At 59.6% G+C, this 22,832-nt stretch overlaps 1 protein-coding gene across 1 annotated transcript; it reads left to right on the top strand.

Moving 5' to 3' along the window:
- The first annotated feature begins 578 nt into the window (after positions 1–578).
- On the top strand, positions 579–14,418 carry NINJ1 (ninjurin 1). The gene is made up of 4 exons (XM_065530828.1): positions 579–687; positions 8,255–8,483; positions 9,801–9,964; positions 13,689–14,418. Exons 1-3 carry the CDS (start codon positions 613–615, stop codon positions 9,953–9,955), a joined length of 459 nt encoding a protein of 152 aa, XP_065386900.1. The 5' UTR covers positions 579–612; the 3' UTR covers positions 9,956–9,964; positions 13,689–14,418.
- The last annotated feature ends 8,414 nt before the right edge of the window (positions 14,419–22,832 follow it).

Genomic DNA, 22,832 nt, shown 5'->3' with positions numbered 1-22,832 from the left:
CCCCCGCCCCTTCAGGAGTCTGTGCCCTCATAACCCCCATTTCCCAGCAAGAAAGCCTAAGGTCAGGGAGTGGGAAGCTGCATGCCAGCGTGACCCGCAGTCAGGGGAAACCTGGACTCTGACGCTGTTACTAGGGGCGCAGTAGGCGCTGTGCTGGAGCGATCTGCGGTTCTCAGAGCGAACCCCGCCTGGGAAAAACCCAACGTGGGCGCCAGCGGCAACGCCCGCTCGCTTTCATGCAGTTTGCCTGGTGGCCAGGGAAAGGTCTGTTCTTGGCCTCATTTTGTGTATTAAAAGTGTCCGCGACGGAGGTTCAAAGCAAGATGCAGCGCAGGGTCCTCTGGGGCCATCGGCGTCGCGCCCCCTCCCTTGGGGGGTCCCGCGGGAGCGTCTCAGGCTGGAGAGGTTGGAGTCGCCCGGAACCGCTCGCTCTCAGCGGACGGCCTCTAGACCCGGTTCCGCCCTGAGTGGAGGCGGAGTCTGGGGCAGCCGCTGGCTGCGGGGCGGGCCGGGGGCGGGCCGGGGGCGGGCCGGGGGCGGGCACGCAGCTGGAGTCAGGTTGAGGCTCGGGCGCGCTCAGGCCCGGATCCTGGCGGCCTGGGCGGCCGCACCATGGACTCGAGGACCGAGGAGTACGAGCTCAACGGCGGCCTGCCGCCGGGCACACCCGGCTCCCCGGACGCCTCGGTAAGACCTTCCTCCCACTGCTGCGTGATCTTGCCCGGCCCTGTCCTTTCCGGGTGCCGCGGCTCCCCGGGCACCTGTGGGCGCCCGGCCGAGTGCGCGCCGCGTTCGCACTGCAGAGTGGTGGGGGACGTCCCGCTCCAGGCCAAGTCCCTCCTGCCCCATCAGGGTCAGAACGATGCCCACGGGAGTTCCAGCCACCCCCGGCAAGTGGGCGGGATGTGGGGGCGTGGGGGCGCAGGGCTGGCTGGCGTCCCCAGCCCTACTGAGCAGCGCCCGCGTTTGGCTGCGCGGCGGAGCGGGCCTGGGCGCAGCTCCTCGGGCTAAGGACTGCCGGCGCCCGGCTTTCCCGACCTCCCCCGACTCCCGCGCGGCCCCCTCTAACTTCAGCCTCGCCGCGCCGGCTCCTCAGCGCACTTTGCCCGGGGGTGGGCGGAGAGGAGTCACAGCCTCCGGGCTCCAGACCAGCGACATGCAGACACTTACGTCACCCCACGCTGACTACACAATCTGATGCGTGCCTTGATGGGGGAACTTGGAGCCCGCTGTGGTCCCTATTCCACTTACCTGCCTTGAGAAATAGAAACGTCACACAACCTTCAGTGTATGTCCCCACAGGCCCTCCAGAGCTTGCCCTGTCCGGCCTAGTAGGACTGTGGGCAGGGGCAGGCCCTGGCAATGGTCTTGCTTCAGAATTCTTCATCCCAGGACTCAGAACTTACTGAGCACCTTGTGTTTGTTGCAAGGTCCTGGCATGGCCCTCTGATGACTTGTTTACTTTGGACATTCTTTCCTTTTCCAACCCCCCAGGGATGGGGGCAGGGAACAGCAGCCTGTGGGTTTTTCCAGGCCTCTCCGTGGCGTGGACCAGACGGGGGCAAAGATGCTCTGCCCGCTTGCTGGTGGACAGTCCTAGGCCGTGCTGTGGGGACAGGCCATGTTCAGGGAGGTGGGGCCCCATGAGCCCCGGGATAGGATGGCCCTGGGGCTGCATGGACACTTGTCGCTAGGTTAGAGATGAGGAAACTGAGGGCTGAGAGGAGCTGTCGCACTGCAGGACTTGACCGGTGTGCAGGACCCCAGGGACCTGCCCCTACCCCAATGTGTGAGCACTTTGGAGCAATAGGCAGGGGGCTTCTCTGGCTGTGTGTCCCTGGGAAGTTGCCGCACCTCGCTGGGCCTTTTAGACATGGTCTTATAAAGACAGAACACAGGCTCCCACCTGCCTTCAGGGAAGTGGGGAAAGCAAGTCAGGTAGTAAACAGGGCAGTGGCTTGGAAGCGCCTTGGAAAGGGAGGGATACTACTGCTCCCCCACCCTTGACCTTGCCTGGGCAGTGCCCTCCACTCAGAGCAGTCTCTGCTCACCTCTGCGGGCGGCAGGATGGGCTGTGCCTCCTGAGATGGGTACATCTCAGGCCCAGAGGAGATTGGGTTGGATTTGTTCCCGGATCACTGTCTTGGCTCTGGGCACCAGAGGGAGGGAAACACAGCCCCGCCCCATCACGACGCGGTTGGAAAGCAGCCCAACCCAGACAGGGCAGGAGAGGCCAAGGCAAAGCATGGGGTGCCCTAGGGGCTGGCGGACCGTTGTGGGGGGCGGGGCATGGTGGTCAGGGAAGGCTTTCTGTGGAGGTGGGGACATTGGCGCTGAGCCCTGGAGGGTGGGGAAGATGGGTGGGCAGATCTGGCTCTCTGAGATGTGTGGAAGGGCATCTAGGCAGAGGGAACAGCAGGAGCAAAGGCTCGGAGGCTGGACCACAAAGCACATGAGGGCTGGGTAGGAGGTGGGGGGATGGGAAGCCAGGCCGATGAGAGGGGCCTTGCAGGCCTGATCACGGTCTGGTGTCCAGGGAGCTGTGGAAGGGCTATGAGCCAGTGTGAGGATGAGCACATTTCCCCTTGAAGGGTAAAAACTTCGAGGGCCACTCTACTCACCGAGCCTGGAGGCCCAGGACCACCCAACACACCTGTTCCTCTTCCCACCCTCAAGACCTTGCTTCTCCATTTCTTGGGCACATCATGTCAGCACTCTGTGCCTCAGTTTCTCATCTGTGAAATGGGCGTGATTGCAGTACCTGCCGCAGAGGGTGGTGAGGACTCAGTGGCTGATGTACATGAAGTGCTTAGAGCCAGGCCAGCACTCAGCGCCCTCATCCTTACTTCTGCCTGCCATGGAGACCCTCTCCCGGTGGTGAGCCCTGGCAGTGGTTTGGAGAGGGCAGTGCTTTGCCCAGCGTGGGTCCCAAGGAGAGTCTCAGTTTCCTTTTCTGTAAAATGGGGCACAACTGCTCACCTCCCAGGGTGGCCGAGGCTCAGGGAGGAGCCGCACGTGGAACTCCGGCCTGGGTGGGCTCTGTTGGGCCACGGCCGTGGGAAGCTCTCAGGTCTCCCCCGCCCCATGTGTCCTGTGCCCCTGTGGCCCTTCATGTGAGGGCCCCCATCAGTGTCCAGGGATTGAGTCAGCTCGCTGTGGCTGTCAGCAGAAGGAACAGTAAACAACAATTTCAATGTGAAAATGGCCTGAATCTGTTATCCCGAGGGCATCTCAAGGCAGGGAGGTGGTGGGGATGGGGTTGGGACACGGCCATCTGGTGCCAGCCACACCTTCCTGACCCTCACGGCCCGCATGTTGAAGGTTCCTGGGGCCACATCTGGGCCGAGAGGCATGGTCTTCGGACGCAGGTAGCTGTGCCCGGTACACCTGCCGTCTGGGCCGTGCATGGCCTCAGCTGCCCAGGGGGAGGTTTGCTCTTTTTCGCATTTCTGCTTTCCTGGCAGATCCTGAGGCTGGCAGGGTCTGGGCCAAGTTCTGAAAGGCAACCCTATGGTCTCAGGGCCACTCCTGGTCAGTGCTGAGTCCACAGGAAGTGGGTCTGCTTGGCCCAGCTGCGGTGGGGACCCCGCCTCCCAGCACTTCCTGCTCTCTTGCTGGGGATTTCCTGCCAGGAACACAGACGTGGAGCTGGGAGACCCTCTCGGGGCCTGCTTCCTGGGCTGGCCAGTAGGAGATGGTGCAGGGCTCCAGTGCCAGTCCCCGCCTGTCTGTGTGGCATCTGGGGAATGGGCACAGCAGCTCATGCCCCTACTGGTGGGTCAGACAAGGGATGTCGGAGGCCCCAGGCAGGTCCTAGCATATGGTAGGGGAGAAGAGGGGTTGCCTGATTCTCAGGTCCCCCCACCGTCTGCCAATGCCTGCTGAGTCCAAGGTTAGGGCCAGTGAGTAGGACAGGCTGCGAGCAGCCAAGGTCTAGACTAGGACCCCCCAGGCACCCCGGGCAGGCACCTCATCCACTGGGTCCTGCTCAGCACAGGAGAGCCTGTGCCCCAGGCTGTCCTTTCTTTGCCGTGTGACTGTTATGTGAGCCTGTTCAGCTGCTTTTGAGTCAGTGGAGTTGGTTGGGGAGGCAGAGTCTTTCAAAACAGTGAGAGCCAGGCATCAAGGAAGAACAGCCCTGCCACCTACTGCCATGTGCTCCACCAGCTACGGGGCCTCTGAGGCCATCCCATTCAGTCGCCTCCACATCCTTGTCTACCCATTTTACAGATGAGGAAACTGAGGCATAGAGTGGTCAGTGTTGAGGCAGGACTGGGGAGGTAAAGGAGGTGCTGTGGCAGCTTCCAGCCCTGCTTCTCACAGGCCCTTGGAAGGGGTGGATGATATGCATCACCACATTTGTGGACCCCCAGCCCCTGACCCTGTCTCTGCCCATCCAAGCCCTGGGTGAGCCGGAGCACCCATTATGCTACGGCCAGAGCCAGGCCCGTGGATGCAGCAAGCCTAGTTCATATCCCACTTCTGTGCCAACCCCTCCTGCCTGAGCGGAGGATGCTCACTGCAGTGGCCCTGGGACCCACCGTGCGGCCCAGCCCCAACATGTGCAGCCTGCAGTGGGGAGGCTGACTGTCCACAGAAGGTTGCACGAAGAGCCAGCCACGCCCCTGCCCAGAGCTGACCTCCTCACCAAGCCTCCTTCCTAACTTTCAGAGGAGAAATATCTGGCCTGGCCCCAGGCCCCGGGTGCTGCTGAGGTTCTGGGAAAGTCCCGCTGGCCCTGGGAATATATTAACCAGGGTGTTTATTCCCTGCCCTGTCCAAGCTATGGGCACAGGTCTTGGCAGGGCTCAGCTCCTGGCAGCTCCTGCTGGCCGGTCAGGACCACAGGGCTCCCTCACGTGTGGTAGCTGGGTCCCCCGGCCACCCTAAGGCCCATCCCAACATAGAGGCAAGTGCCCAGGACTGGGGGAGAGTGGGGTCGTCCTCCCTGGGACCTCCCTGTGCGGTGGTCAGCTCCAGGGCTCCAAGGCCCAGAGCACCGAGGTGAGGGACAGGGAAGCAGACCGGCCCTGCCGCCCTCCCCTCCACATGACGCTCCCAATGTGGCCTGCTGCCCGCGGTGGTTGACAGCTACGCTGTATCCTGGGGCAGCCCTATGCTTTGGGACACACAGTCCTGGGAGGTGGCTCTGGGCAAACCTCCTCCGAGCTGCAGTCTGCTGGTCTGTAGAATGGAGAGGAACACAGCCTCTCCCTTGGTGAGTGGGAGCTTCCCAGGTGCAACCCTAGATACACTGAGTGGGAGACTGAGGCCAACGCAGGGGGAGCTTGTGTCAGGGCCATGGGCTGGGCTGTGGTGAGCCAGGGCTTGACCTGCATGCAGAAGCTTCCTTAGCTGCAGGTTGGACAGGAAGCAGATGGCCGGATGGGCTGGAAGTGCCCTTCACCAGCAGGGGTGTGTGGTCAGGGCATTTGCTGGCCACTCAGGGCTTGGAGGCCATCCCGGGGCATCTGCTCCACAGCCTCGTGGTACACATGGGAGACTGAGGCACAAAGTGGGGCTAGTTGTCCTGAAGTGACACAGCTGGAGCCTGAAGCAGGGAGCCCCTGAGAGCTCAGCCCCTAAGGGGACAATGGCGTCAGCTACCAGAGCTTCTGAGACCCGGTGCCTGGGTTCAAATCCTAACCAAGCCCTCACTTGCTGTGTGGCTTTGGGTAAGGAACCACCTTTGCTGGGCCTCAGTTTACCCACCTTAAGTGGGCATGAGGACAGCAGGGGCACAGGCTCCCCGTGGCTGGGGGTGCTGAGAGCTGAGGCTTCGGGAGCTGGGGGCTCTGTGCGGACGGCCCTTTTTAATGGCTCTGAGTGTTCCTCGTGACAGCATGGCTATGAAATATTTAAACGGCTCTGCAGAGCTCAGAAAAAAGGGAATTCTTCCTCCTGCCCAGAGGCCAACACAGTTAGCCTGGGCATGTGTGTCTGTTTATGTATGTGTGTGTGTAGTTTGTGTATATATGTGCATGTGTATTTGTGTGTGCTGTATTGTGTGCACCTGTGTGTCTCACGTGTCTATGTGTGTCTTTCTGGGGGATGTGTGTTTCTGTGCCTGTGTGACTAGGAACATGCACATATTTGTGTAGATGCCCTTGGAAGGTGGAAATCCTCACAAGGTCTATACTTGGCCGCCTTCTCCCAGCACAAGTCCTGGGATGGAGACCTGGATGAGCATTAGGGTGGCCTTGAAAGAAGGCACTTTGGCACTTGAGGTTTGTGAAACAGGAGCACATGCCCACTGTGGCCAGCAGCCCCCTCGACACTGCACCTCACAGAGCACACGTGTGATGGGGTGTGACCCTCTGGACGGCTTCGCAAGAGCAGAGCTGGAGACCAACTCAGTGCCAGGCACAGGCCTTTACGTCTGGGCCGTCCTCACCCAGACCCTGGGCAGCCTGGAAGGAAGCCCCTAAGTGGATAATGGTGGGACAGGGACACACAGTCCTGGGAGGTGGCTCTGGGCAAACCTCCTCCGAGCTGCAATCTGCTGGTCTGTAGAATGGGAGAGGAGCGCAGCCTCCCAGTCGGCGTGTGCCCTGCCTGTGCTGGGGCCTGGGGAAATCCCAGGGAGTGCAGCGTCAGGCCCAGGGTGGGAGAGGCGAAGTACAGACCCCATAGTGGCTTCGGGATATGCATGGAGTGACCCGAGAGCACACCAGGGCCCCAGGGACAGGGCTGCTGGCCGGCCCAGGTAAAGGCGGCTGTCCCTGTGCACACCCGTGTCCACGTAAACTTGCTACTTAGAGAGCGGCTGATGCTGAAGGCAGGTTGTTGGAATGCCCAGGCCCAGGTGTAAGCAGCAGAGCCCGCCGGTGTCCCCTGACGCCCACTGTCTCTTCCTCCTGGGCACATAATTTTAGATGAAACTGAAAACGCACAGCACGAAAGCAAGGCCCCTGGCCTCTGCTGGCTCTGTGTTGGCTGCCTCATGTATTTTTCATTGTGCATGCTTCCAGCCTGCAGAAAGTCAAGGCCTGGATGGATGCCCGTGTCCGCCCCTCCCTGTGGCCCTGCGGCACCCCGGCCTCCCGGCCTGCATCTTTCATGAGTCTGGAAACAGTATCTCCCAGAGCAGGCCCCAGGAGGTCGGCTGCCAGCAGTGGGTTCTCACAGCTGCCTCCAAGCAGGTGACCAGTCCTGGGAGGCTGTGGTCCAGGGCCTGGCAGCTCAGGGGCGCCTGCGGACAAAGGGCTGGGCCAAGGGGCTGGCAGGTTTGTCCTGAGTGACTGAAGAGGGCCCCACCAGGGCAGCTTGAGAGGGGCAGACTCTTGCTCCAGAGAAAGAGGAAGTTGGATACTTCGGCCTGCCTTGGAACGAAGGGCCAGCGCTAGATAGGACCTTCCTGTGGCAGGAGAGAGGGCCATGTCCTGCCAGGGGAAGTCCTGGGAGGCTTCCTGGAAGCAGTGGCCTCTGTGTGGGGCCTTGGAGCTTGAGAGTATCTGGCAACAGGGAAAGTCACTGGGGGCTCCAAGAGAACTGTACGGGGCCCCTCCCAGATGGGCCCCTAAGGCAGAGAGGATTCCATCAGAACTCGCATTTCCACTTGATTACTCTGAGAAGTAATGTGGAAGCTAAGCTCCACTGTATGTCCTATGCCAAGACATCTGTTGAGCCTCTGCTGTGTGGGGGCCCGGCTCTGGGTGGCCCACCTCAGTGAGGGCTTGCTGCTAATGGCCAGATAGTTCTGCAAGGCCTGTGCTGAGGCCTGGAGGCTGAGTGGCCTGTCGGGCACCAAGTCTGGGAGGTTGGGAGGTGGCAGGGGCGATCTCAGCCCTTAGGTCCGGCCCAGGAAGACTCGTTTCTTGCCTGGGCCAGTGTGCACAGATCTGTCCACCCACACGTCACTTCCTTTCCTGGCATCAGGAGCTCAGACTCTGAGGCGGGGGGAGAGGAGGCCAAGGGCACAGACGGGTAGGGGCAGGCAGGGAGAAGCAGCCGCGCCTATGGCAGGAGGGCAAGGATCGGGCAGCGCTTTCCAGTGGAAAACCAGAGTGCATGTACTAGGGTTGCTATGTCATTTCCGTTCTCTCCAGGACTGTATTCCTAGGGGAGGTTTTATAAAGACCGAGCACATTCTCGCAGCCTCTCCTTAGGGTAATAAGCACTTCTGACTGAGCACTTACCGGGGTGGGGGCAAGGGTAGCCCTCACCTGCAGGGCCCAGCGACCCCCAGAGCCCAACTCAGGCGCAGCCCTTGCCCCTCCCCCACCCTCCTTGCTGACCATCCCCCTCCCCGCAGCCGGCCCGCTGGGGCTGGAGGCACGGGCCCATCAATGTGAACCATTATGCCAACAAGAAGAGCGCAGCCGAGAGCATGCTGGACATCGCGCTGCTGATGGCCAACGCGTCCCAGCTGAAGGCCGTCGTGGAACAGGGCCCCAGCTTCGCCTTCTACGTGCCCCTGGTGGTCCTCATCTCCATCTCCCTCGCGCTGCAGATTGGCGTGGGGGTGCTGCTCATCTTCCTCGGTAGGTCCCCCGGTGGGGCAGCCGGGCCACCTGCTCGCCTTGCTGGCATCTGCTCGCACCCCCGGGACAGGTGCCCACCACCTTGCACACTTGGCTCTCAAGGAGCTGCCGAGTCCCTGGCCCTCATCACCCAGACATGCAGTCCAGGAAGTGGTACCCCACCCCCTACGCCCTCCACTTTGGTTTTTGTTTCGTTTTGTTTTGTGTTTTGAAACAGTCACCCAGGCTGGAATGCAGCAGCACAGTCTCGGCTCGCTGCAAACTCCATCTCCTGGGCTCAAGTGATCCTCCCACCTCAGCCCCCAAAGTAACTGGGATTACAGGCGCTCACCACCATGCCCGGCTAATTTTTGTATTTTTTGTAGAGATGAGGTTACGCCATGTTGCCTGGTCGAATTTTTGAGCTCAAGTGATCCAACAGCCTCAGTCTCCCAAAATACTGGGATTACAGGCGTGAGTCACCTCGCTTGGCCTTGCTTTGTTTTTGAAACCGGGTCTTTCTCTGTCTTGATCATGGCTCACTGCAGTCTCAACCTCCCAGGCTCAAGTGAGCCTTCTGCCTCAGCCTCCCAGGTAGCCTGGACCACAGCTATGTGCCACCATGCCGGCTAAATTTTTTTGTTTTTGTTAGACACGGGGTCTTGCTATGCTGCCCAGGCTGGTCTCAAACTCCTGGGCTCATGTGATCCTTCTGTCTCAGCCTCCCAAAGTGCTGGGATTACAGGTATGAACCACCGTGCCTGGCCCCACCCTGCATTTTGAAAGAGCACAGAGTGGGGTCAGGGCCTGGCCTGTGGGCATTAGGGCAGGTGTTTCACTGGGTTCTTGTTGACTCATGCCATGAGATAGCCTCAGCCATGCCAGTCCTCACCTCCTGGGCCCAGGGTCCTCCTCGTGACTGCATGACCTTGGGCAAGTGGCTGAACCTCCCAGGCCTCACCTATAAAACAGGCATCATAATAGAACTACAGTTTGTGGCAGGAATCACTAGATTAAGGCCCGCAAAGGGCTCAGTGCATTTGCCCAAACCTGGCCTTTGGTTGACATCCATAGCTTCAATTCCTATAAGGAAAGTGCGGGGGCTACAGAAGGTGGGGTCGTAGACTGAGGGGCTGCCCAAGCCAGGGGTGCTGTTGTCAGTGTTTCAGCAAAACGTGTATTTTTCTCCGGGCGACAAAACTCATCGTAAATGTGATTGAGGGCCCTGTAATGTCCCAGGACAGCTTGACCACTGGGGTGGGTCCCCTTCCACTGTCCCAGGCTGGGGTGCTGCATCTGGGCTGCCCTTGGCACCATCCACTCCTCTCTCGCCCACAGTCAAGTACGACCTTAACAACCCGGCCAAGCACGCCAAGCTGGACTTCCTCAACAACCTGGCCACAGGCCTGGTGTTCATCATCGTGGTGGTCAACATCTTCATCACGGCCTTCGGGGTCCAGAAGCCCTTGATGGACATGGCGCCCCAGCAATAGGGCACCCAGGTGAGCCGGGAGATGGGGCGCGAGGCCTGCAGTCCTGGGGTTGCTCACTGTCGGAGGCTCTCGCAGTGTGGCGAGTCCCTGGCTGGCCAGCCTTGGACACCTTCCTACACTATGGGCATCCTTGTCCACACCTACAAGGCCAATGCCTGGCCACTGTCTTGAGGCCAGCCTTGCCACTGGTGCTGGCCACCTGGGGTCCTGTGGTCACAATGTTTAGATGTAATGTGTGTAAGAGCCACCATTTGAACATCCTGGAGAACTCACTTAAACATACGTTTTCTATGTATTCAGAACATCTGTCTGAAAAAAAAAAAAAAGATTTCTGGGTCAGGTGCTGTGGCTTACACCTATAATCCCAGCACTTTGGGAAGCTGAGGCAGGCAGATCACTTGAGGTCAGGAGTTCGAGACCAGCCTTGCCAACAGGGTGAAACCCCGTATCTACTAAAAATACAAAAAGTAGCCGGGTGTGGTGGCACATCCCTGTAGTCCCAGCTACTCAGGAGGCTGAGGCAGGGGAATCGCTTGAACCCAGAAGGCAGAGGTTGCAGTGAGCTAAGATTGTACTCCTGCACTCCAGCCTGAGCGACAGTGAGATTCTTTCCAAAAAACACCCAAAACCCAGAGATTTCTGGCTTCTCTTGATAAGTCAGGGGCTCTGCACCCCTTATCAGCTCCACTTAGCAAGTGAAGCTTCCTCCCAGCCCTCATCTGAGAAAAAGGGGCCCTGGTATGACCGCCTGCCTGACCCCACTGTGCCAGTCTAACCAGGACGGTGGGATTCAGGATCTTGTCACATGAGCCCCTGTGACTCTTCAAGTCTGCCCCGTGCCGGACCTCACAGAGTCTGTTAGCTGCCTGCCCTAGGCTGGAGCCTGGTTGTGTGCGGGATGCAGACGGAGGCTGTCCCCACAGGACGAGGCTGTCCCCACAGGACGAGGCTGTCCCCACAGGACGAGGCACCCAGTGTAGGAAGACTTCCCACACCACACACACCCTCTCCCTGTGTCCTTGCTCAGAGCGGGTGAGCGTCTGCCCAGTGACACAGCCTAGGAGCAGGATCCACAGGAAGGCCTAGGATGCAGCCATGGTCAGGGCCACATGGTGCACACACTACAGTCCATGCAGCCAGGCCAGGGCCACACACCACAGTCCCTGCAACCTCGGGCCTAGGGGTCACCCCTCCGGTTTGTAGCAGAGGTGGAGGTGAGTTGCCAAGGGAGGGGTGGGCACTCCTGGCAGGTGGCCATCTCTCCGCCAGTGGTGGCCCACGGCAGAGTAGACAGGAGCAGTGTGCTTGGGACAGAGCACCTGTGTGTCAAGGATATATAAAAATTTCCCCAGGCCGGGCGCGGTGGCTCACACCTGGAATCCCAGCACTTTGGGAGACTGAGGCGAGCAGATCACTTGAGGTCGGGAGCTTGAGACCAGCCTGACCAACATGGAGAAAACCCATCTCTACTAAAAATACAAAATTAGCCGGGTGTGATGGTGCCTGCCTGTAATCCCAGCTACTCTGGAGGATGAGGCAGGAGAATCGCTCGACCCTGGGAGGTGGAGGTTGCGGTGAGCCAAGATTGCGCCATTGCACTCCAGCCCAGGCGACAATGCAAAACTCTGTCTCGGGGAAAAAAAAAAAAAAAAAATTCCCCAAGAGGGCGTAGTGGAGGAAGAGGTGGGGTGCTGGGGCCAGCAGCTGGGTTGGGAACGCCCCGCATCCACCCGGCCTCGCCCCTCCCCACACAGGGGCCAGCTAGGAGTGGCTGCAGCTCGTGGTGACCGATGCTCCTCTACCACACCCATGGCCATTCCCCCAGTGGGGTCACACCAGCCCCAGTGTCCCGGCCGTGGAGCCTGAAGTCACCTTTCTGAAAGGGCCTGGATCTGAGCGGCCCCAGTGGGGTCCGAGTCACTGTTCAGATGCTGCCTCCAGTTTGTATTTGTCCCCTTCCAGAACACCTAGATGTCAGCTGTTCCCTGGCTTGGGGCATGTGGCCAGGCCATTTATTAACCACCTGCTGTGTGTGCTGAATGCACTCCCTAACTCTCCCAAACATCAGTTATCTGCCTGCCGGGAAGAGGGTGCTGGGCCTGTGGGCCAGGTGGGGACCCAGCAGTGGACCTTAGGGCTGTCCTCAGAGGCTTGGAGGCCAAAGCTGCTGTGTGTCCTGTCTGGAGCAGCCAGAGAGGTCTCAGGCTTCGTGGGTGGCTATGGTCATAGCTGCCCAGCCCCAGCCCCCCATGGTGGGCCAGGCCTTTAAGTCCTGGCAGTAACCCGGCCATGCTATATTCATTCCATTTTCAGAGGGGAAACTGAGGCATGGAGTACTTTGACACCTCTCATGTCAGAATCAGTCTCTTCTCCTTCCTGAGTTCGGGTGTCCAAATGGCGCCGACACTTGGGGCTGGTCACAGCCTGGCTCAGAGCTTCTCTTCTCCCTCCTTCCAGGCCCAGACCCTCTCTTCTCCCTCCTTCCCAGGCTCAGACCCTCTCCTCTCCCTCCTTCCCAGGCTCCTCTCCCTCCTTCCAGGCTCAGACCCTCTCCTCTCCCTCCTTCCCAGGCTCCTCTCCCTCCTTCCAGGCCCAGACCCTCTTCTCTCCCTCCTTCCAGGCTCAGACCCTCTCCTCTCCCTCCTTCCCAGGCTCCTCTCCCTCCTTCCAGGCCCAGACCCTCTTCTCTCTCTCCATCCAGGCCCAGACCCTCTCTTCTCCCTCCTTCCCAGCCTCCTCTCCCTCCTTCCAGGCCCAGACCCTCTCCTCTGTCTCCTTCCAGGGCCAGACCCTCTCCTCTCCCTCCTTCCCAGGCTCCTCTCCCTCCTTCCAGGCCCAGACCCTCTCCTCTCTCTCCATCCAGGCCCAGACCCTCTCTTCTCCCTCCTTCCCAGCCTCCTCTCCCTCCTTCCAGGCCCAGACCCTCTCCTCTGTCTCCTTCCAGGGCCAGACCCTCTCCTCTCCCTCCTGCCAGGCTCAGACCCTCTCCTCTCCCTCCTTCCTAGGCTCAGACCCTCTTACCTCCCTCCTTCCAGGCTCGGAGCCTCTCCTCTCCCTCCTTCCCAGGCTCCTCTCCCTCCTTCCAGGCCCAGACCCTCTCCTCTCTCTCCATCCAGGCCCAGACCCTCTCCTCTCCCTCCTTCCCAGGCTCCTCTCCCTCCTTCCAGGCCCAGACCCTCTCCTCTCTCTCCATCCAGGCCCAGACCCTCTCCTCTCCCTCCTTCCCAGGCTCCTCTCCCTCCTTCCAGGCCCAGACCCTCTCCTCTGTCTCCTTCCAGGGCCAGACCCTCTCCTCTCCCTCCTGCCAGGCTCAGACCCTCTCCTCTCCCTCCTTCCTAGGCTCAGACCCTCTTACCTCCCTCCTTCCAGGCTCGGAGCCTCTCCTCTCCCTCCTTCCCAGGCTCCTCTCCCTCCTTCCAGGCCCAGACCCTCTCCTCTCTCTCCATCCAGGCCCAGACCCTCTCCTCTCCCTCCTTCCCAGGCTCCTCTCCCTCCTTCCAGGCCCAGACCCTCTCCTCTCTCTCCATCCAGGCCCAGACCCTCTCTTCTCCCTCCTTCCCAGGCTCCTCTCCCTCCTTCCAGGCCCAGACCCTCTCCTCTGTCTCCTTCCAGGGCCAGACCCTCTCCTCTCCCTCCTGCCAGGCTCAGACCCTCTTACCTCCCTCCTTCCAGGCTCGGAGCCTCTCCTCTGTCTCCTTCCAGGCTCGGAGCCTCTCCTCTCTCTCCTTTTCAGGACCCTGGATGCTGCCTGCCCTGCAGCTCAGCCGCCCGACCCCAGGAGCTGCCGTACCTGTGAGGTGTCCACCTCCCTGCATGTGGCACTCCCCAGACTGCCAGAGCCCAGGCCGGCCTCATCTGCACCATGTCCCCGGACCAGCCCTGGCTCTGACTGCGACCAAGCGCCATGCAGGAGGCCACTCTTGTCTCTCGGCGGCTGTTCCCAGGAGGCAGCTCCCTCCTGGCACATGGGGCTGGCCACTATAGCCCAGAGGGTCAGAACTGGATAGCCACAGAGACCTGTGCCCAGAGAAGGGTCTCGACCCACCCAAGGACACACAGCAGGTCCGTGGATGGGCTGGAAGAGGGACCAGGGCCAGCCTCTGTCTTAGGACATTCCAGAAGGACGAGGAGGTGTCTCTCCCTCTCGCGAAGCACCAGCGTCCCCACCTCGCGTGGGCCCTGTCCGGGTCGCCATGGTGACCCCAGCCTCTATCCACTTCCCAACCCAGGGACCCTGCACAGCCAGAACTGCCTTTGGCCCTACTAATGGTCACTGGCTCTGGTCTCAAGTGCCTGGGCTTGGTGGCCATCAAGAGGGAGCCAGCCAAGCCTGTGAGGGCCATAGACCCTGTATATACCCTGCACCAGCAGTGACCAGGCAGAGCCCAGCCCCCTCCACGGGGGTCCCAGCGCCCACTTTTCTAATCATGAATGACCAATAAAGCCCATGCTCTTTGTCAGGCTCCATGTGCCATCTCCCTGTTCCCAGGGCTGGACCGGCCTTGGCCTCCCCGTCCCCTCTCCAGCTATGCTGCACGGGCGTCAGGAGCACACGGTTCTGGCCAGGGCCGCCTTCTCCAGAATCTTGGCTTGGGGAGCTCTTTGGCTCCTGAAATCTCCTGGGGTGAGGTTTGGAGGCACAGAGGTGGAAGTCTGAGGTCACTGGCATCAGCAGCCCCTGGTGACTTCTGACCCAGGCAGGGTCAGGTGTGGAGCAGCGGCGTGTTGCCCCTCACACGTTTCCAGCACTGTTTCCTGGCCGCCTGCTGACAGGCCTTGAGGTTCTGCCCCTGCGTCTCTCTGCCCAGTTTGAAGTTGCTGCTTCCCCACAGTGGTGTCCAGTGATGCCTGTGGTCAGCGGGGACGTTCTCTGGGCAGAGGGGAGCTGGGAGCCATGCCGGGACCAGGCCCTGCATTCTCAAGGCCCACCTGCCCCACAGGACCCCTCACCCAGTGGAAATCTGGCTCCCGGGCCACCAGTGTCTGGCGCTTCACTCTCTTCTCCTTGGTCCCCTGTCCTTCCCCAACCCCCCACTACCCATTCTGTTCTCCCCACTGGCCCTCCCAGCCCCAGCCCCTCATCTCCCGGGACGCGGAGCATCTGGTGGCCTGAGGTGGGAGTAGGGCCAGCCTGCCCCATTCTCCATCCCACACTGCCTCTGTGTCCCCGCTGTGGTACCTGAGCATCTCCTGCCAGCCTCTGCCCTTTCCTCCTCCAAGCAGCCTTCCAGGGGCACAGGGGAGGGGCGAGGCCTCCAGCACTGCCAAGGCCCCCACTTCCTTCCTCATCGCTTTTCTTCTGTCCCCATCTGGGCTGGGCCCCATGACTTGGGGTGACTCCAGCTCCCGGTTCCTCGGATGGATGAGCGGCCCCCACCCTGCAGTCCTGTGTCTGGGCTGACATCGGGTCTGCACAGCCCCATTGCTGAGGTGACGGAAAGCAGAAGCACTCCTGAGTGAAGGGGTCTAACCTGGGCTCTGCTTGAAAGCACTCCCGGGGAAAACAGCAGCAACTACTGAGTAGGTGGACTGTGGATGCCGAGAAGCTGAGCTTGTGGCACTGCTTTCTCCGCTTTTGTGTTTGTCCCATAGAGGGTGTGAAAAGCAGTTGATACGGGAATGGGCTCTGAGACGTGCTGAGTGGAAAAGGAAGCTGTGAAGGTATATGGTGGGTGCGAAATGTGTCCTGAGAGGAGGCGATGTGGCGTTGGCCACAGGTTGCGTGGCCAGGGCTGACTGAGATGCATGCCGCCTAGCACTCGGTCCCTGCTTTGGCCGTGGCCTGTGATGTGGGCTGGCTGGCGGTCCGGCAGGAGAGAAGGCCCCCTGTGTGCCTGGCCTCACACACAAGCAGCCGGATGTTGGCCAACACATGTCTTAGCTCCTCCTTTGGCCAGGAAAGGAAGTTCACCAGGACCAAGGGGGAGGGACGAACCCAGATGGCTGTGCTGGGCCCTGGGCCATCCCCAGTTGGATATGTGCACCCTGACCCCCTGCAGTCCCCATGCCAAGGTGGCCTCACCTACTCAGACACCCATGCTGGCTGCCCCCAACCTCCCCGCCCACCAACTCCCAGGCTCATTCACCAACCACTCCACCAGCTCTGACCCTGATTTCTGGGGTTCCCATCACAGTCCTCAGCCTGCGCTGCTGCCCCCTGAAGAGCATCCTTCCAGGCCCCCATCGGCTGGCCGGGGCTTAGCTCTAAGGTTGCTCCGGAGGCCTTCCTGACCAGTCTGATGCCGCCCCTCCCTGATCACTGTCTTGGCCCCATTGCAGTTTATGCTTTGGTGCCTTGGGCTAGAGTCACTGTCCATGTTGCCAGAGACAGTGCAGCCAGGTGGACTCTCCCCCTGGAGCTGGTGTCTGAGTCCAGCCCAAGTCCAGGGCGGGCACTCCAAGAATGAGTGTTCTACCTGCTGGGTCTCCTAAGGGCCAAGGGGCTCTGCAGGAGCCGGGGGCAGGGCTTGACACCCGCATCCCTGTCTGTGCTTCTCCTACTTAAGGATCCTTGGTCTGACCTGGCTCTCCTACCAGATGCCACCACCTACCTGCAGCTTGTGTCCTCAGCACTGTCCAGCATATAGGAGGTGCTCAGTAAATGTCTGGGGCAGAACCCACTCACCTGCCTGTCTGTGCTAGGCCCTGTGCACCTGTCACAGCAGCCAAGGGACAGACAAAAAACAGGCCCAGGAGCTGCTGAGAGCCAAGCTAGCTTCTGGGAGGGTTTGATAGCCCCTATGGGATCCTAGGACCTGATGTATCCACTCCAGCCTGTCCTGCCCGTGGATTCAGCTCTGCTCTCATGGGGGACCTGGAAAGTCAACAAGATGTACCCACCAAGTTGGGTGGTGGGGGGGACAAGGAGGGACACACAGGGAGCTCAGGAGGGATGGGCAGGGAGGTCAGTAGGTGACCTGGGATGATGGCGAGGGGCCATGTGGAAGTCTGGGAAGAAGGTAGTGCTGTGAGCTGGGCTGTTGCTGGGGAAGCAGTGACGTGTGGGAGCAGGTAGGGGCAGTCACATACAGCTGGAGATGACCAACGGGGCAGAGTGCGATGGGAGGGTCTCCTAACCTCTTTCCTATAACAGAGAGATTAGATAGATAGATGGTAGATACATGGATGGACGGATGGATGGATGGATGATGGATGGATGATGGATGGATGGTCAGATAGATTAGATAGATAGATAATAGATAGATGATGGATAGATAGATTAGATAGATGATTAGAAAGAGATGATTGCTAGAAGCTGTTGTATTAATTTGATAGAAAAGATGAAAAGATTGATAGATGGATGATAGATGAGAATAGATGACATTGGATAGTTTGATAGATGATGGATAGACGATAGATACGTAGGCAGGCATAGATCTCAGTGGCTTGTTGCCAGGTGAAGAGGTACCACTGTGCCAGCCTGAAGCCCAGCCTCGGCCGCTCACTCCCTTACAGGGATCCCTCGCTCGGGTCTCTTCATGGCTGAGGTGCCCTGTGCATGTCCTTGACACTGCTTATTCCTGCCCACCTAAAAGCACTGGAAGTGTCTTCTAAGTCTTGTTGGATCTACAGCTTCCCTCTCCCAGGGCAGTGCTTCCTGTCTGGTTCACCGTTGAAGGACCTGGCCCATTCATTCCACATGTGCAGAGGAAGGACGAGGGCAGCTCATGCCAGATGAGTGGGGAGGCAACTGGGCCTCCATGCAAGGTGCTGGGCCCAGGCCTGGTAGGGCCAGGCAGGGAGGAGCACCTGATCCGTGTGTACTGAGGAGCTGGCCATTGTGACAGAACCCACGTCACACCCTATGTCCAGCCCTCCCCTCCATTTCCTAGGGACCTCCACTTCCACCTGTGTTCAATCAGAGTGGAGTGCCTGGTTCTTCACTGCATTATTCTTTTTTTTTTTTTTTTTTTTTTCTGTACTGCATTATTCTTAACAATCAGAGGACTGGGCCCGGCACGGTGGCTCATGCCTATAATCCCAGCACTTTGGGATGCCCAGACAGGTGGATCACCTGAGCTCAGGAGTTCATGACCAGCCTGGACAACATGGCAAAACCCTGTTTCTACTAAAAATACAAAAAAATTAGCTGGGTGTAGTGGCACATGCCCGTAGTCCCAGCTACTCAGGAGGCTGAGGCACAAGAATTTCTTGAACCCAGGAGGCGCAGGTTGCAGCAAGCTGAGATCGCACCACTACACTACAGCCTGGGAGACAGAGTGCGAGATTTCTGCATCAAAAAAAAAAAAAAAAAAGGCACGGTGGCTCACGCCTGTAATCCCAGCACTTTGGGAGGCCAAGGCAGGCGGATCACGAGGTCGGGAGTTCGAGACCAGCCCGGCCAACATAGTGAAACCCCGTCTCTATTAAAAATACAAAAATAAGCCAGGTGTGGTAGTGGGCACCTGTAATCCCAGCTACTGAGGAAGCTGAGGCAGGAGAATCTTTTGAACCTGGGAGACAAAGGTTGCAGTGAGCCAAGATCGCGCCACTGCACTCCAGCCTGGGCAACAGGGCGAGACTCCAAAAAAAAAAAAAAAAAAAACAGGCACAGTGGCTCATGCCTGTAATCCCAGCACTTTGGGAGGCAGAGATGGGTGGATCACTAGATCAGGAGATCGAGACCATCCTGGCTAACATGGTGAAACCCCATCTCTACTAAAAATACCAAAAAACAAAAAAAAAATTTTGCTGAGTATGGTGGCAGGCGCCTGTAGTCCCAGCTACTTGGGAGGCTGAGGCAGGAGAATGGCCTGAACCTGGGAGGTGGAACTTGCAGTGAGCCAAGACCGCGCCACTGCATTCCAGCCTGGGCGACAGAGCAAGACTCCGTCTCAAAAAAGAAAAAAAAAAAAAAAAAAATTAGGGGTCTGAATGCTTTCATATTTTTCTTCTCTTTCTCTCAAATACTTTACTTTAGAGGAAACACTAACTCCAGGTGCTGCTGCCCTGCTGTGACCTCAGGAAGCTGCCCCACCAGCTGCAGCCTCTTTGGCCCCCAGCCCAGCACGTCCTCGTACTTCCAGCCAGCGGACAGCTGGGCTCTCCCACCAGCTGTCTGTAGGCCAGTTTTAGGCCAGCGTAGCCCACTCCCTCCACACTTGTGGCTGCAGCCTGGTCTGTGGAGACCCACTCCCGCTCCCTCGCCCCTCTGCAAGGCAGTGCTAGGTCCCCTCCCCAGATCTGATCACCATTTGGGGTCCCACCGCAACCCATCCAGCACTTGCCCAGCCAGGCTGCGGGACGGTGGGTGTTCCTCACCTGCCATGCTCATGCTAACCCTACAGCTGGGGGAACCAAGGCTCTGAGCTGTGACATGACCCCAGCAGGCCGTGGTGACAACAGCATGCCTCTCGTACTCCATCTCCCGAGTGCCCCTCAGGTGCAGGGGACAGTAGGGCGCACAAGAGGCTGGACCCCTTCCCAGATTCTGAACCTGTCTGTGTGAGGGGGGTGTCCAGGGCTCACCCAAGGAAGGCCAGAACCCTGTGGCTGCTGAGGCCCGGGTTGGTGCAGAGGTGTGAGAGGCACTGAGTGGGCAGGACCCCTGTGAGCCCTCTGCGGAGGAGCCGCTGGCCCCGGTCACAAGGCACTGAGCCGGCAGAACTGGAGGCAACAGCACAAGAAAGCCGCGTCAGCACCCCTAAAACCCAGTCTGTGTGTGTAGTCAGCAGGGCCATTTCTCCCAGACGGGTACCGCGGATTGTGCAAGACCCAGCTATACTTCCGGGCTCTGAGCTCAAGTGCTGACCTGTGACAAATATACTCCTGGGTTCCATCCTAGGCGCCCCCCAACACCCTTCCCTCACCCCTTCCTTACCCCCACCCTCACCCCTCCCTCACTCTCTCCCTCCTCCCTCAAATCCTTCCCTCACCTCTCCCTCACCCACTTCCACCTCCCTCCTTCACCCCTCTCTCATCCTTCCCTCACCCTCACCCCTCTCTCACCCTTCCCTCACCCATACCTCACTCCTCCCTCACCCCTCCCTCACTCTCTCCCTCCTCCCTCAAATCCTTCCCTCACCTCTCCCTCACCCACTTCCACTTCCCTCCTTCACCCCTCTCTCATCCTTCCCTCACCCTCACCCCTCTCTCACCCTTCCCTCACCCATACCTCACCCCTCCCTCACCCCTCCCTCACTCTCTCCCTCCTCCCTCAAATCCTTCCCTCACCTCTCCCTCACCCACTTCCACTTCCCTCCTTCACCCCTCTCTCATCCTTCCCTCACCCTCACCCCTCTCTCATCCTTCCCTCACCCATACCTCACCCCTTCCTTATCCCTCTCTTTTCACCCCTTTATCACCCCTCACCCCTCCCTCATCACCTCCCTTACCTCCTCCCTCACCCCTTCCCTCCCTTACCTCTCCCTAACCCTCTCTCATCCTTCCCTCACCCTCACCCCTCTCTCACCCTTCCCTCACCCATACCTCACCCCTCTCTCACCCCTCCCTCACCCCTTCCTTATCCTTCTCTTTTCACCCCCTTATCCCCCCTCACCCCTCCCTCATCACCTCCCTTACCTCCTCCCTCAGCCCCTCCCTCCCTTACCTCTCCCTAACCCTCTCTCATCCTTCCCTCACCCTCTTCCTCGCTCCCTCTCTCACCCCTCCCTCCCCTAACTCCTTCCCTCATCTATCCCTCACCCCTTCACCTCCCTCCTTCACCCCTCCTTTACCCCCCCACCCCTCCTTCACCCCCTCCCTCACCCCCTCCCTTATCTCCTTCCTCACCTACCTCACACACCCCCTCATTCCCCTTCCTTCATCTCCCTCCCTCATCCACAGCCCATCCCTCACACCCCTTTCCTCATACCCCCCCTTTCCTTCACTCACTCTCACAACCTGCATTTCGCCTCTAGCTCTCCCACAACCCCTCCCTCACACCAAAGCTTTGGTAATGGGAGTTCCCTCGACCCCAGCATCTCCTACCAGCTCCTGCACAGTTCTGAATGTGAGAACAATATCCCATGTCCAGGTGGGGTAGCTTGGAGGAAACTGCTCTTCTTACTAGGGTATCATGAGGGCTTCCTGGAGGAGGTGGCATTCCTGAAGGATGAGTTGATGGGCGGGGCTGGTAAGGAGTCCCAAGCTGAGGGAGCAGCATGGTTTTTGCCTGAACACCCGCAGCACAGGTGTGGAAGCACAGGACACGGCCATCTGTGGATGTAGTGTGGAAGTAGGGACTCAGGACAGCCAAGAGGGCCTCACTGCCCAAGGGTGCCTTCCCCTCCCTGGGGACCTAGTTCACTGCTGGTCACAGGAACTGGTTGGCCCGGTGGTTGGCAGGGCTGGGCCTGATGGGTGGCTGAGGCCCAGGCACGGGTGCCTATCATTCTCCCTCCTCCAGGCTCCAGCCTCAAAGGGTGGGGCAGCCACCAGGTGGGAGGCAGCAGATGCAAGAGTGGGCCTGGTTGGTGGTCAGGGACGTCACAGACTCAGACCCAGGCTTGAGTCCAGTTGGTCAGGGATGGAGCTGGGGGTAGCTGGGTGCTGGAGGGCAGTCCAAGGACAGTGGGGCTCAGGACCTGGCTGATGTGGGCCTCGGGGCAGGGCGGTGAGTGCACACAGATGGACAGGGAAGGCAGCAGTCCTGGGGCCAGGCAGCCCCTCGCTGAGGAATGACACCTGCCCACGGGGCCTGGGGAGTCAGGGCCTCAGGTGGTGTCAGGCAGCCCTGAGAAGGTGTGTGTGTCCTCCACGGCCTCCGGCCGGGCCACCTAGGACTTGCCCAGGCCACACACCGGCCTGTGCCCTGCCTGCCTCGGAGGTTTCCTGCCTTCAGCTGACGCCGTAATAGAATGTTTTTTTTGTTTTGTTTTGTTTTTTTGTTTTGTTTTGTTTTGTTTTGTTTTGAGACGGAGTCTCGCTCTGTCGCCCAGGCTGGAGTGCAATGGCCGGATCTCAGCTCACTACAAGCTCCGCCTCCCGGGTTTACGCCATTCTCCTGCCTCAGCCTCCCGAGTAGCTGGGACTACAGGCGCTCGCCACCTCGCCCGGCTAGTTTTTTGTATTTTTTAGTAGAGAGGGGGTTTCACCGTGTTAGCCAGGATGGTCTCGATCTCCTGACCTCGTGATCCGCCCGTCTCGGCCTCCCAAAGTGCTGGGATTACAGGCTTGAGCCACCGCGCCCGGCCCGTAATAGAATGTTAATGTCCCTGGAGACCCCTCCTTAGCTCTCCAGGGACAAGTCACACCTGTCACCTTCACTAAGTATGTGTCTCCTTTACCCAGGCATGAGGGGGCACCTGGAGCAAGGTGGTCAATTCCTAAAAGGATTTCCGAGGCAGGGGGGCTGTGACAGAACCCATGCTCAAGGAGGAGTCCCGAGGGAGGGATCCCATTTCACAGGTGGGCAAACGGGCTGAGACTGGAGCACAGGCCCTGGCCCCGCGGCTCAGGGTGGAGGAGGGAGAGGGCAGCTAGGGCTGTCCCCCCGCCACCCCACTCAGTGGGCGCGTGGCAGCCTGGCAGGTGGGAGGGCTCTGAGGCTCTGGCTTTCCTTGTCCCTGGCCCTCAGATCCCTGAAGGGGCAGGCACTGTGATGACCAAGCAGCAGCGCTGCCCAGTAACGGGACATCATGTCCTGGAGCTCCACACTCCGCGGTCAGCCTGGTTCCCACTGTAACATGCGCAGCGACCCTGCGACTGACTGAGCATGGTCCCTCCAGGAGCCGCACTCATAGCCTCGCCCTGCCAGTGGCATCACCCCAGGGTTAGGGGCCCCCAGCACCTTCTGGGGCAAAGCCTGGGTGCCTCCAGAAACCCCCTGGAAAATGCAAACTCATGATGATTCTGCGGGTTGACAAATATTCTTGTTTCCCCACTAAAAGGCTTGGGGGAGGAGCTGACAAGGGGAGGGAAGCAGGTCTCCGGCCCA

Source organism: Macaca fascicularis, chromosome 15 (genome assembly GCF_037993035.2).
Source record: "Macaca fascicularis isolate 582-1 chromosome 15, T2T-MFA8v1.1".
Taxonomy (NCBI): domain Eukaryota; kingdom Metazoa; phylum Chordata; class Mammalia; order Primates; family Cercopithecidae; genus Macaca; species Macaca fascicularis.
This window is presented reverse-complemented; position numbering and strand designations above follow the sequence as displayed.

Excerpts from the sequence above, each read along its gene's own strand:
- NINJ1 (XM_065530828.1), top strand. The coding sequence starts at position 613 with ATGGACTCGAGGACCGAGGAGTACGAGCTCAACGGCGGCCTGCCGCCG. Across the intron at positions 688-8,254 it reads CCGGCTCCCCGGACGCCTCG|CCGGCCCGCTGGGGCTGGAG; the intron begins GTAAGACCTTCC and ends CCCTCCCCGCAG. Across the intron at positions 8,484-9,800 it reads GGTGCTGCTCATCTTCCTCG|TCAAGTACGACCTTAACAAC; the intron begins GTAGGTCCCCCG and ends TCTCGCCCACAG.